Here is a 12,762-nt window from a genome sequence, read left to right as displayed (position 1 = left end):
TATTTTTTATGATTCCTATGCGATTATTTACTAATGTTGTACTCCATCCGTCCCTGAAATAACTTAATTCATCTTTTTCCTTTTTGGAACGTCCCCCAAATAACTTCCTCTTTTTTTTCTTTTCATTTTTGGACAACTACCCCACCACTAATAATACTTTATTTATTTTTACTTTTCACTTTTCACTACCCCTAATGCTAATTATAACACATTTTCACAACCTCCCATAATAATCATAACATTTTTTCTCCACTATCAATACACTTTACAACTTTTTCTTAAAACCTGTGCCGTCCCCAAAGAGGAAGCCATTTCAGGGACCGGAGGGAGTATATCTTTATATATATATATATATATATATATATATATATATATAGGGAGAGGTTCAGGAAAGAACCATAAATAAAAAAAGAACGGAGAACCATTTTCAGCCATTCGATCATCTAGATCTACGGTGGATGCATCATCTTGTTGGATGAATGCAGATCCTGGATTCGAATCCTGAAGGGAGCATTTTTTTTATTTTTTTGAGTGCATTAATTTTAACAGCGAATGCATTAATTTTTACAGTGAATGCATTAGATTTGATGGTTCTCACGTTCTCACAAATAATGTAGTTCTCTCTAGAACCACACCCTATATATATATATATATATATATATATATATATATATATATATATATATATATGAAAAATATTTCAATTTTCAACAAATTCGTATTTCCACATTATACTATACTATGACTTGTAGGTAACAATTGTAATACACTTAGGAGCAACAATCTACGTACACAATATAATTTATATATAAACTATGTAAGTATCCTTTCAGACATTGTACATTACATATACAAAGCGCATTAAACCAAAAGCTAAAATGTCGTCGACATGATGTAATAGAGCCAAAAGTCATAGATAGAAAATTGTACAAGGTACGTACAAAAGTTGCTTCAAAGTCTCATAAAATCATTCACTTCATTAGTCCAATATTCTTCGCTTGATTGCTCTGCCATTCCTTGACTTGAGTGTTGCTGTTCGTGGGACTATTTTGCTTAAAAGGTGATGATAACTATAATAACAATTAGTTAATTGCATAATACTCCATCCGTCCCATTGATAATGACTCACTTTTCTTTTTTGTCTGTCCCATTGATAATGGTCTATTCCATAAAAGGAAACGACCTTCTCTCACAAAAAGTTGTGCTCCACCACTTTCTATCACTTTTATACTTACATCACTCTTCTTCTTAATAATCGTGCCCAAAAATAATGAGTCATTATCAATGGGACAGGGGAGAGTATCATATACCGTTGATGACTTGATTCGGAACTATTAACACCATTGTCTCGTGTAGAATACTCACCTTTATTATGTTCGACGACATTCGCCGGAACCAAAGATGGAGAGAGATGATAGCGTGTGTGTGTGTTTTCTGAAAATTGAGAGAGAGAAAGAGAGAGGACGATATAAGAGAGAGAAAAGGGGAGGGGACGAAATGAATGTTGGAAATTAGGGTTTAGGGATGAGTAAGGGTAAAGTAGGAAATGTGAGAAAAGAAAGGAAGGATTTAAATGGTGAAATTTTGTTTATCCTTCATTTTTCCATGATAAATTTACAACCAAAGAAAACGCACCCTAACAATACAAACTCGATTATATCACATTTGATTATTTAATTGTTAAATCTGGATATGTATTGATAATCGATAACAAAACAACACTTAATATGCAAAAATCACATAACTTGCGTCTTGCTATATCAATACTCAAATGAGGCATTCTTGTGTGCACCTGGGAGCACGGTGCTCACGGGTCGCACTGAGAGTAAATCTGGACATATCTAGATCCAAATGGATGCTCCAGATCCATAAATACAAGTGGATACTCCAGATTTACTCTCAGTGCGACCCGAGAGCACCGTGCTCCCAAGTGCACACAAGAATTTGTGTATTGGAGGTCTATTTTTCTTATTGGATTGTCCCAAATATAATTATCAGTTTCTATTTTGGGTAGTAATATTACACTATATGTCCAGATTTACTCTCAGTGCGACCCGAGAGCACCGTACTCCCAGGTGCACACAAGAATTTGTGTATTGGAGGTCTATTTTTCTTATTGGATTGTCCCAAATATAATGACCAATTTCTATTTTGGGTAATAATATTACACTATAAACAATATAGACCCATACACCTTTACACCCTTTTATACTACAATCTTATTTACTTAAATACCCGTGCTAAAAAAAATAGGCCATCAATACTGGAACGGAGGGAGTATAAACTAGCACATTTAAACTAACAACCATTATTTCGATTGTTAGTAATAAAAATTCTAAATAAATAAATAAATGATCGTTAGAGATGCATTATTAACGATCGATTAATTTCGAGCTAATTTTTAAAACAGAACCGTAACTTGAGTGAGATCTCCCTTTACCGGGCGTTTACTTGCATGATTGATTATATGTATGATTGAGTATTTTTATCCTCAAGAGCAGGATATCTCTAATCCCATCATTTTCGTAGGATAATAATAAAGCAAAACTAGCTTAAATGATAAAAACGCTAATCCTCCGAAGTAAACACTCCCTAAGGATAATTAGAACTTAAATTTTTTATTTGTGTCCTTCAAGTTGTACTGTTTTCATTTTCACCCTTTTTTGTGCTTTCTATATTTTCGTAAATAAAAAAATGAAATAAAAATTAAATTTATAAGTGCATGATAGTAAAAAATAACTATACACCCTAATTAAATAATAAATTAATATTAAAGTAATATATCAATTGAAGAAAGATATGAAAGAAAAAAATATATATAAGTGCGACACCAAACTGAATACTTTTTAAATAAAGAACGAGAGCGTATATAGGTCAGCCCGATTTAAGGGCCTTGTATCTGTTTTTTTTAAATAAAAATAAGTGCCTTGAATCTTGATTTTTAAACAAAAACTTCAATTTCAAAACTATAAATACAGCTAGAATCAAATCGTAAACAAATTAAACTCTGCAAAACGTTTTTTTTTTTTAATATAAAAATAAGTGCCTTGAATCTTGATTTTTAAACAAAAACTTCAATTTTAAACCTATAAATACAGCTAGAATCAAATCGTAAACAAATTAAACTCTGCGAAACGGAGCCGCCGCCAACTATGGATAGCAAACACAGCAAACTATCTTTCCTTCTTCTTCCCGAAGAACTCATCGAAGAAATACTATCAAGGCTTGGGGTGAAATCACTCCTGAGATTTGTTGAAAATAACCATTTGCATAAGTCAAAGATTATTATTCAAAGATCATGAATAATAATTCAACGATAAAATCTTTAGCTTTTGATTTTAAGAGATTGTATTTGATTTTAAGAGATTGTAGTTTGACATTTGATTCACCCTTACACTATAAAAGGGTGCATTGTAATCTAAAGAATATATCAGAGACATTATCAATTCTCTCTACATTTTCTATCATGTTGTTCTTTCTCAACCTAGCTTCTCTCGATTACCATATTTAAGATGGTATCAGAGCAGGTTAACCACCAAAAGAACCCTACAAATTTACTACACACCAAACCAACGCAAAAAAAAAAAAAAAAAAATTTCTGCAATCTAGAGAGAGAGAGGAGCAGGTGACGTGGCAGTTACTGTTCAAGGTGACGTGGCAGTACTGTTCGAGGTGACGTGGCAGTACTGTTCAAAGCGACGTGGCAGTACTGTTCAAGGTGACGTGGCAGTTACTATTCAAATTACTGTTTAAGTTACTGTGACGTGGCAGTTACTGTTCAAATTACTGTTCAAGTTACTGTTCATCACTGTATATTTTTTCCTCCCCTACAAATTTGCTCAACATCAAACCAAACCATGTCAGAACAAGAAACTTCAGACACAGAAAAAACTAGCCACACCCCACCAAATTTCCCGATGGAATTTGCTGCACAATTTGCAGAATTCCTCAAACAAAGCCTCAGAATTCCAGATTCATCGGCCCATAAACCACCAAACCACGACCAACTTGAATCTTTTGGAGAGATTTCCATCAAGGCGAAACTCAATGGGGAGAATTACCCATTATGGGTTAACCTCATGAAACGGGCAATTGCGGGAAAAGGTTTGACATCTCACATTAATGGAGTTTCAAAACCACCCGCAATTGACGATCCCAGCTACACGAGATGGGAGCAACGGGATAACTGCGTTTTCAATTGGGTGATCAACAATATCGAAACCGGACTTGTGAATGAGGTATCACAGTACGCAACCGCCTCTGATCTATGGGAAGGATTGGCGATCACTTATGGAAGTGGATCTGATCCATTCCAAATCTATGATCTGCACCGACAAGCCATGACAATCAAACAAGAATCTATGACACTAGAAGGGTTGTGGATCAAAATGCAGGACTTATGGATCTCGATTGATACCAGAGATCCGAGTCCGACAGACATAGAGGGATATCAGAAGAGGGAGGAGCGCCATCGCCTCTATCAATTTCTAAGTGCATTGGATGACAAATATGCTAATATCAAGAGGGAGATTATGGACAAGGATCCATTACCAACTGTTCGAAGAGCCTACGGACTGGTACGAAGGCAGGCCACAAACGAGGATATCCTCAAATCCTCTGAATCGCCGACCGTAGGAATCGGGTCCGGACTCGCCGCGGTCAACCACAGCCGACCACCACCGCTCTCCAATCGACCACAGCAAGGAAATCAAACCTGGAACAACAGGAAAGGAGAAATCGACAAAAGCAAACTCGTTTGCACACACTGTGGAGGTAAAAAACATACCAAGGAGGGATGTTTCTTACTCATCGGATTTCCCGAATGGTGGGACGAAATGAAGAAATCAAGAGCTGCGTCCAAAAATCGGAATCAACCGTGGAGTCCAAATGGACAAGCGACGGTGGCGATCAGCGGCACAAGACCGACGTCAATCGTGTCTGCTGCAACGACTGGCGGGGCGTGGTCAGGCGGTGATACACGAGCCGCCAACGCCGGAACTCCGGCAGGCAACGTCGGACCACCACCTCCACAGACGCGCATTAACGAGGAGAGAGGAGGTGCCCTGGCGGCTAGGGTTCACGAAGGGGAAGGTAATGAGGGGTTATACCTTTTAAACCCCTCACTCATTCACAGCTCTTATTTTGTTCAGGCCTTAGCATTATCTTCCTCTAATTCTGGAACACCAGATAAAGACTACCATTGGATTTTTGATTGTGGAGCCACAGATACTATGTCCTTTGATGCCTCGGATTTTATGGAAATTTTTCCTACCCATAAAAAATATGTTAAAACTGCTAGTGGAAATTTAGCATATGTAGAAGGAGCTGGAACTATTAAATTATCCTCTGAATTATGTCTTCCAAACTGCTTATATATCCCGTCTTTATCCCACAAATTGGTGTCTGTTAGCCACGTAATGAGAGAATTACACTGTAACTTACTAATGCAGCCTGGCTTCTGCATTTTACAGGATACGAGGACGGGGAAGATAGTTGGGCGTGGCACTGAATATCGAGGACTCTACTATGTGGATAGGATGGCTCAACAGGGTGCTGCGATGCTAACTCAAGGACTGGCAGAGGAACAGACTTGGCTTTGGCATAGGCGGTTAGGACATCCATCCATAGGATATTTACGGTTAATTTATCCAAACCTTATTACTTCACACCCTTTGAACTGTGAGACATGTTTTCTGGCTAAGAGCCATCGTCACTCTTTTAAACTTAATAATACTCGTGTGAAGTCAGTTTTCTCTTTACTTCACTCTGATGTTTGGGGTCCAGCTCCTGTTACTAGTGATAATGGGTTTAGATATTTTTTGCTATTTGTTGACGATTGTTCTAGAATGACGTGGGTATATTTCTTAAAATCCAAAAGTGAAGTTTTTGAAAAGTTCACCCACTTCTATAATCTAGTACAAACACAATACAAGAAAAATATTCAAATCCTTAGATCTGATAATGGGGGGGAGTATGTAAATTCCAAGATGCAAAACTTCTTCACTGAAAAAGGCCTTGTCCACCAAACAACATGTCCTTACACACCTGAACAGAATGGGGTAGCTGAACGGAAAAATAGGATCATTTTAGAGATGACTAGAGCCCTTATCATCGACTCCCAAGTCCCTAAATCTTACTGGCCCGAAGCCGTAGCTACCTCTGTTTACCTCTTGAATCGACTGCCAACTCATATCCTAAACTTTAAACCACCCCTTGAGTTCCTAGCTGCTCACTCTGAAATACCCTCATCCCTCACACTGGAACCCAGAATTTTTGGATGCACCGTTTATGTTCATATCCCTAAACAAAATCGTACAAAGTTCTCACCAAATGCTGTTAAGTGTGTTTTCCTGGGGTATGGCAAAAATCAGAAGGGGTATAGATGTTATGATCCTGTAGCTAATCACCTATACACTACCTTAAACTGTGACTTCGTTGAAACAGAATATTTTTTCCACCAACATGGGAGTCAGGGGGAGAAAAAGGAGATTGTCGACTCCCTAAGTTGGCTCCATACGCCATCCACTGTCCAAACAACCCTTCATTCCCTACCTTCTCATCCGTCTCAAACTAGCTCAGTGTCATTGCCAGGTTCTGTGCCAAACGTTGGTCCAACAGAGAAGGTTAGCACACCCGCCGAGACATCTACAACACAGGTTCAGTTCGAGATGTCCAGCGAGTCGACCCCACTATCAACCCCATCTTCAAATCCTGGGGTAAGTAATCTCAATAGTTCTCAAGTTAATACTAACATTGAGGAACAGAGGGATGAAGACACTGACACAGAAACTGGAAGGGATACGGATGAAGATGATGAACGTACTGAGTTAGCAGGTGCCACAGATCAGTACACATTGCCTCCCCGAAGTACAAGGGGAAAACCACCAAAGCGATACTCTCCAGACTGGCAGGGACGGAAGACTAGGTACTCGATTGCCAACCTTGCCCAAGGACAACTCACAGAGATGGCACGGGCCTTTGAAGCAGCTCTTTATGAAGAGGAGGATGTACCCCAGACAGTAGAAGAGGCAAGGAGACATAAACATTGGAGGGATGCCATGAAGAAGGAAATGGATGCACTAATTAAGAATGGGACATGGGAAAGATGTGTGCTGCCAGAAGGAAAGAGGCCAGTGGGATGCAGATGGGTTTTTTCAATCAAAAGGCGAGCAGATGGTTCAATCGAGAGGTACAAAGCTAGGTTGGTTGCAAAAGGATACACTCAGACCTACGGGATAGACTATGAAGAAACATTCTCACCAGTGGCCAAGATGAACACAGTAAGAACACTTCTCTCAGTAGCAGCATGCAAGGATTGGCCTTTGCATCAGTTGGATGTAACTAATGCCTTCCTACATGGAGAATTGGATGACAATGCAGAGATATATATGGAAGTTCCCCCAGGTTATTCCAAAGAGTTCGATGCAGGTCATGTGTGCAGGCTAAAGAAGACACTCTATGGATTGAAGCAATCGCCCAGAGTATGGTTCGGGAGATTCTGTTTAGCTATGGCAAAAAATGGCTATAAACAGAGTAACTCTGATCATACATTATTCGTGAAACGAAGAGAAGGAAAGGTAACATGTTTAATCATTTATGTTGATGACATGATTATCACAGGAGACGATGTTGAAGAGATAGTAAACCTGAAGAAAAACTTGTTCCTGGAATTTGAAATGAAAGACCTTGGATCTCTGAAGTACTTCCTTGGAATTGAGATTTTAAGGTCGAAAAAGGGAATCTTCCTGAGACAAAGAAAGTATGTCCTTGACTTACTTGCAGAAACTGGGCTACTCGAGTGTAAACCTGCAGAAACACCGATTGTGATAAATCATGGATTAACAATTGTTGAGGGAGCTGACTTAACAGATCAAGGAAAATACCAGCGCCTTGTTGGGAAACTCATCTATCTCTCCCATACACGGCCCGACATCACATATGCAGTTGGAATAGTAAGTCAGTTTATGCACAAACCCCAGAAGGAGCATATGGAGGCAGCTTTGAGAATTGTCCGGTATCTGAAAGGAACCACTGATTATGGGATTTTGCTTGAAAAAAAGGAAGATTTGGAAGTTGACGGGTTTACAGACGCAGATTGGGCCAGTAACCCAAATGATAGGAAATCTACCGCCGGATATTTTACCTTCGTTGGAGGAAATTTGGTCACATGGAGAAGCAAAAAACAGAAAGTAGTGGCCCTATCAAGTGCAGAGGCAGAATTCAGAGGAGTAAAAAGTGGGATAACTGAAATCCTGTGGCTTCGGAGATTGCTCACAGAGATTGGCTTTCCTCCAAGAAGAGGAAGTCGGCTCTTCTGTGACAATAAAGCTGCGATTAGTATATCTGAAAATCCCGTACAACACGACAGGACCAAACACGTGGAGATCGATCGGCATTTCATCAAAGAGAAGCTCGATAGTGGGATCATTGAACTTCCTTTCATACGATCGGATGAACAGTTGGCTGACATATTGACTAAGGCTGTAAACACAAAAGTCTTCAGAGAAGTTCTGGACAAGTTAAGTATCGGAAATGCCATTACTTAACTTGAGGGGGAGTGTTGAAAATAACCATTTGCATAAGTCAAAGATTATTATTCAAAGATCATGAATAATAATTCAACGATAAAATCTTTAGCTTTTGATTTTAAGAGATTGTATTTGATTTTAAGAGATTGTAGTTTGACATTTGATTCACCCTTACACTATAAAAGGGTGCATTGTAATCTAAAGAATATATCAGAGACATTATCAATTCTCTCTACATTTTCTATCATGTTGTTCTTTCTCAACCTAGCTTCTCTCGATTACCATATTTAAGAAGATTCAGGTGCGTTTCGAAGTCATGGCGCTCTTTGATTGGGAGCGAGCGATTCATCAAAACCCACCTCCAAAATTCATCAAAGAACACAGCTCTTTCCCATCGCAGACTCATTCATATTCATGATTCTATGAGCTTTACATTGGGTTTACTGACGGAGTTCGTTCAACCGGTGGGTTGCTGTAATGGACTTGTCTGCTTTCTCAAGCAAGGGCATTTTGTCTTGTGGAATCCAGCCACTAAAATCTCCAACGAATTACCGCAAATAGTGACAGAGAATGGAGATAGACCCTCGTTCTTGATCAAATATGGGTTCGGTTGGGATGAATCGAGTGGCGCATACAAGGTGTTTGTGGATTTTTCTATCGGTCTTCACGAGCGTATGTGCAAAGTTTATAGCTCGAAGACAAATTCATGGAAGACGGTGGAGTATCGGAGTTTTGGTTTTGTACGTGGTGGGGCGCAGGTTGCGAGTGGAAAGCTTTGTTGGCAAAGGATGAAGAGCAATGGTGGAATGAACGTTTCTGACGTTGTTACATTTGATTTGAAGATTGAGGAGTTTGGAGAGATGGAGCTGCCATGTGATTCAATAGTGAGCTTGGGCGTGCTTGAGGGATGCCTTTGTGTGTTCTCTTATAACAAGAGAACACACTTTGATGTGTGGATTATGAAAGAGGATTCTTGGGTGAAAGTGATGGATGTTCCTGTTTATGAGCCTTGTCGAATATTTTCACTCGTGAAACGAGTATTGAGAGGCCTAAACGCAGAGATTTCGCTAATCCATGGATCGGCTTTCTTGGTTCAGAAACTTAATCTTGTAGAAGAGGATGTGCTTTCGCTGCTCGACGTAATCAAACGTTCATTGAAAGCGAATATCTACTTTGAAAGTTTAGTATCTCCGGTCTTTGACAAGGTTTGAAGAAACTTGTGGTTGCGTTGCGTTTTATTTCTCTAATATTTTTTTGACAGCGAGAGGGGTATGTCTTGCTCTATTTTAAATATAGTTATTTTGATTAACCATTTTTTTTTTTTGGATGTAGTTATTTTGATTGATTTTGGATTGCTTAATTTGTTGTTTCTCATTAAAACTGTCAAAGCCTAAAAAGCCCGCCCACACGGCCAAGCTAAAACGCCCAGGGTTTTTGGGCTTTTTGGCCCTCCCGAATTTTTTAATTATTAATTTATAATATTTACTTATATAATTTATAATATTTACTTATATAATTATACATTTAAAATTTAAAATAAAAAAATTTAATATTCATGTTCAAATTTCACTCTAATGTTAGCTCATTAATTGAGAAATTTTAGCATCTAAATTAAATAAAAAAATATTATATCTTGAATTAAATACTTGGTATAAATTAATTAAATATGTAGTTTAAAATGAGTGTTTTCTTGATTTGAATACAATTCTATTAATTTTGAGTTTGCTTAATATATATACTATTAGAACTTTAAATTTGTTTAAATACTTTGAAGTGTTATTTAATAAACTATCTATTATAGGATTTTTATTTATTTATTATTGTGTTTTGACTTATAATAGTATGATTTAAGATTTTTATTTGATTTTTAATAATATTTGTGAATTGATGACTTGATTTTGATGTTAGGCAATTTAATTTATTTTATTTTATTTTTAGCATTTTTATAGCAAAAAAAATAGAATTTAAGAGAAAAAAAATTATTAGGCGGGTTTGGCCTGACCGCCCACTAACCCGATAATATTTGGGTTGGGCTATTTTGAGGCCCAATCATATTTCAAGTCGGCGGGCCGACTCGGTATAAATCGAAAGCCCAGTGGACTAAATTCGGGTTGGTCCGACCCGACCCATTTGACAACTCTATTTCTCATATAGAGGTGTCGTACATATTGGAACTCATTGATGAAACAACTTTGATTGATATATATGGGCTTCGATTATATATATATAAAAAAAAAGTCCTCCGTCTCATTATTGTTGGTCTGTTTTTCGTATTGTGTTGTTCCAATAATAATGATATGTTTCTATTTTGTAAAATAATTTTAGACTACAAATTCATCAAATTAAAACTCTTATCATGATAAATATAACTTTTACATTTTAAATTGAATATTTCTATAAAATATATCAAATTAAAGCTCTTATCGCGATCTTCAATTTGATATGCATATTAAATATTTTATAATTAGTCGAATTTTAAAGTTTTAGAAAGAAATAAACAAAAAGTAAGAAGATAAACAAAAAGAAAAAAAAAATACAGTATACAGACAAACCTTCAATTTTATTATAATTACAAAATTGTAATTCAATTTTAAAATTAATTTCAAATTAATTTCAAATAAAATTGGAAGTTGCCTTTTTAATATAGTATAGACATAGAAATTTTAATGGTAGAGAATATCTAACCCTTGTGAACGAAAACTATTTGTGCAAACAATCTATTCCAATTACTCCATAACTAAACCAAAACCCTTTTATCTTAAATACCTCGAAAACCACTGCCGCCGCCAGCTATGGAGACCCCAAACAGTCGCCGATATCTCCATCTCCCCCAAGAACTCACCGAAGAAATACTGTCAAGACTTGCGGTGAAATCTCTCCTGAGATTTAGGTGCGTTTCGAAATCGTGGCGTTGTTTGATTGGAAGCGACCGATTCATCAAAACCCACTTGCAAACTTCGTCCAAAAACGCATCTCTTTCCCATCACAGGCTTGTTCTTCAAAAGCCTCTCAAGTTGTTGGATGATAGGGTGAATATACTGTCGAGGGCCCCGGTTTTTATCGTGGGTTGCTGTAATGGGCTGGTCTGCTGCTCCATTAATCCGGAGAAAGGGCGTTTTATATTGTGGAATCCTGCAACCAGAATCTCCAAGGAATTACCACAATTCGCAAAGGATAATATGCGTTGGATCATTGTCACTTACGGGTTCGGTTGGGACGAATCGAACGATGCACACAAGGTGTTTGTTGTTATGCGTAGTCATAAGCGGCTGGTGGGTAAACTTTATAACTCAAACACAAATTCATGGAAAATAGTATCTGAGTATCCTGATTTCGATTTCAATTTAATACACGGTAAGGCGGAGTTTGTGAGCGGGAAGCTTCACTGGCTGAGGAAGAGGAGGGGCGGGAGTGGTGGATGGTATGTTGCCGACATTGTTACCTTCGACTTGAAGAGCGAGGAGTTCGGAGTGATGGAGATTCCATGTGAGTCGACGCGGATGTTGAGCCTCAACGAGGGGTGCCTTAGAGTGGTTTGTTATAACAAGAGAATGCCCTTTGATGTGTTCACTGGTGCACACATTATAGACTTGGAAGTGTGGGTAATGAAGCAAGATTGTTGGGTGAAAGTGAGGGATGTTGTTGTTTATGAGCCTTGTGAAATTCTTCCACCAGTAGCCCCATTCAGCGCACTCCATGATGTGGAGATTGGGCTAGTTCGTGGTTCGACTTTTGAGCTCGACGATCCAGCACAGGATGATCATGTGCTTTCGCGGATGATCCAGCACAGGATGATGATGTGGAAACTTAAACCTTTCTTTCCGGTGAATATCTACGTCGAAAGTTTAGTCTCTCCGATCGCTAACAAGAGGGGTAACTGTGCCTAAGGTATATGAACTTTCACCTAATTTTAATTTTTGCACATAAACTGAATATTCCGTTTACACCTATTTTCGTAAATTATTGCGGTTTCTTATTTTGGCACAATCGATCAATTTTTTGTAAAAAGGCTAGTTAATACCAAGTCACTTGCATATCAAACTTTTTCATTTAGTACATCGATAGTATATCATTTAGTACATCGATAGGTCGAGTCATGTAAAAAATTTAGGCATCTAAGGCTATTGACAACATTGTCAAAAATCAGAATAAATTGAAAGTTGATGTAAATATATCTTCTTGATATATATTATGAGTGTTGACCAAGAAATCTCCTTAAAATCTAGCTCCATAC

The 12,762-nt window shown here is 37.8% G+C and overlaps 2 protein-coding genes across 2 annotated transcripts; both read left to right on the top strand.

The window, feature by feature from the left end:
- The first annotated feature begins 8,950 nt into the window (after nucleotides 1-8,950).
- Nucleotides 8,951-9,739, top strand: LOC131018382 (F-box/kelch-repeat protein At3g23880-like). Its single transcript, XM_057947109.1, has one exon. The coding sequence runs from the start codon at nucleotides 8,951-8,953 to the stop codon at nucleotides 9,737-9,739; it is 789 nt and encodes a 262-aa protein (XP_057803092.1).
- A 1,580-nt stretch (nucleotides 9,740-11,319) lies between these two features.
- Nucleotides 11,320-12,415, top strand: LOC131018380 (F-box/kelch-repeat protein At3g23880-like). Its single transcript, XM_057947108.1, has one exon. The coding sequence runs from the start codon at nucleotides 11,321-11,323 to the stop codon at nucleotides 12,413-12,415; it is 1,095 nt and encodes a 364-aa protein (XP_057803091.1). The 5' UTR covers nucleotide 11,320.
- The last annotated feature ends 347 nt before the right edge of the window (nucleotides 12,416-12,762 follow it).

Source organism: Salvia miltiorrhiza, chromosome 3, assembly GCF_028751815.1.
Source record: "Salvia miltiorrhiza cultivar Shanhuang (shh) chromosome 3, IMPLAD_Smil_shh, whole genome shotgun sequence".
Taxonomy (NCBI): domain Eukaryota; kingdom Viridiplantae; phylum Streptophyta; class Magnoliopsida; order Lamiales; family Lamiaceae; genus Salvia; species Salvia miltiorrhiza.
The sequence above is the reverse complement of the archived record's forward strand: the minus strand, read 5'-3'. Positions and strand labels throughout refer to the sequence as shown.

Bases quoted from the DNA above. Each gene is read 5' to 3' on its own strand.
- LOC131018382 (XM_057947109.1), top strand. From the start codon at position 8,951: ATGAGCTTTACATTGGGTTTACTGACGGAGTTCGTTCAACCGGTGGGT.
- LOC131018380 (XM_057947108.1), top strand. From the start codon at position 11,321: ATGGAGACCCCAAACAGTCGCCGATATCTCCATCTCCCCCAAGAACTC.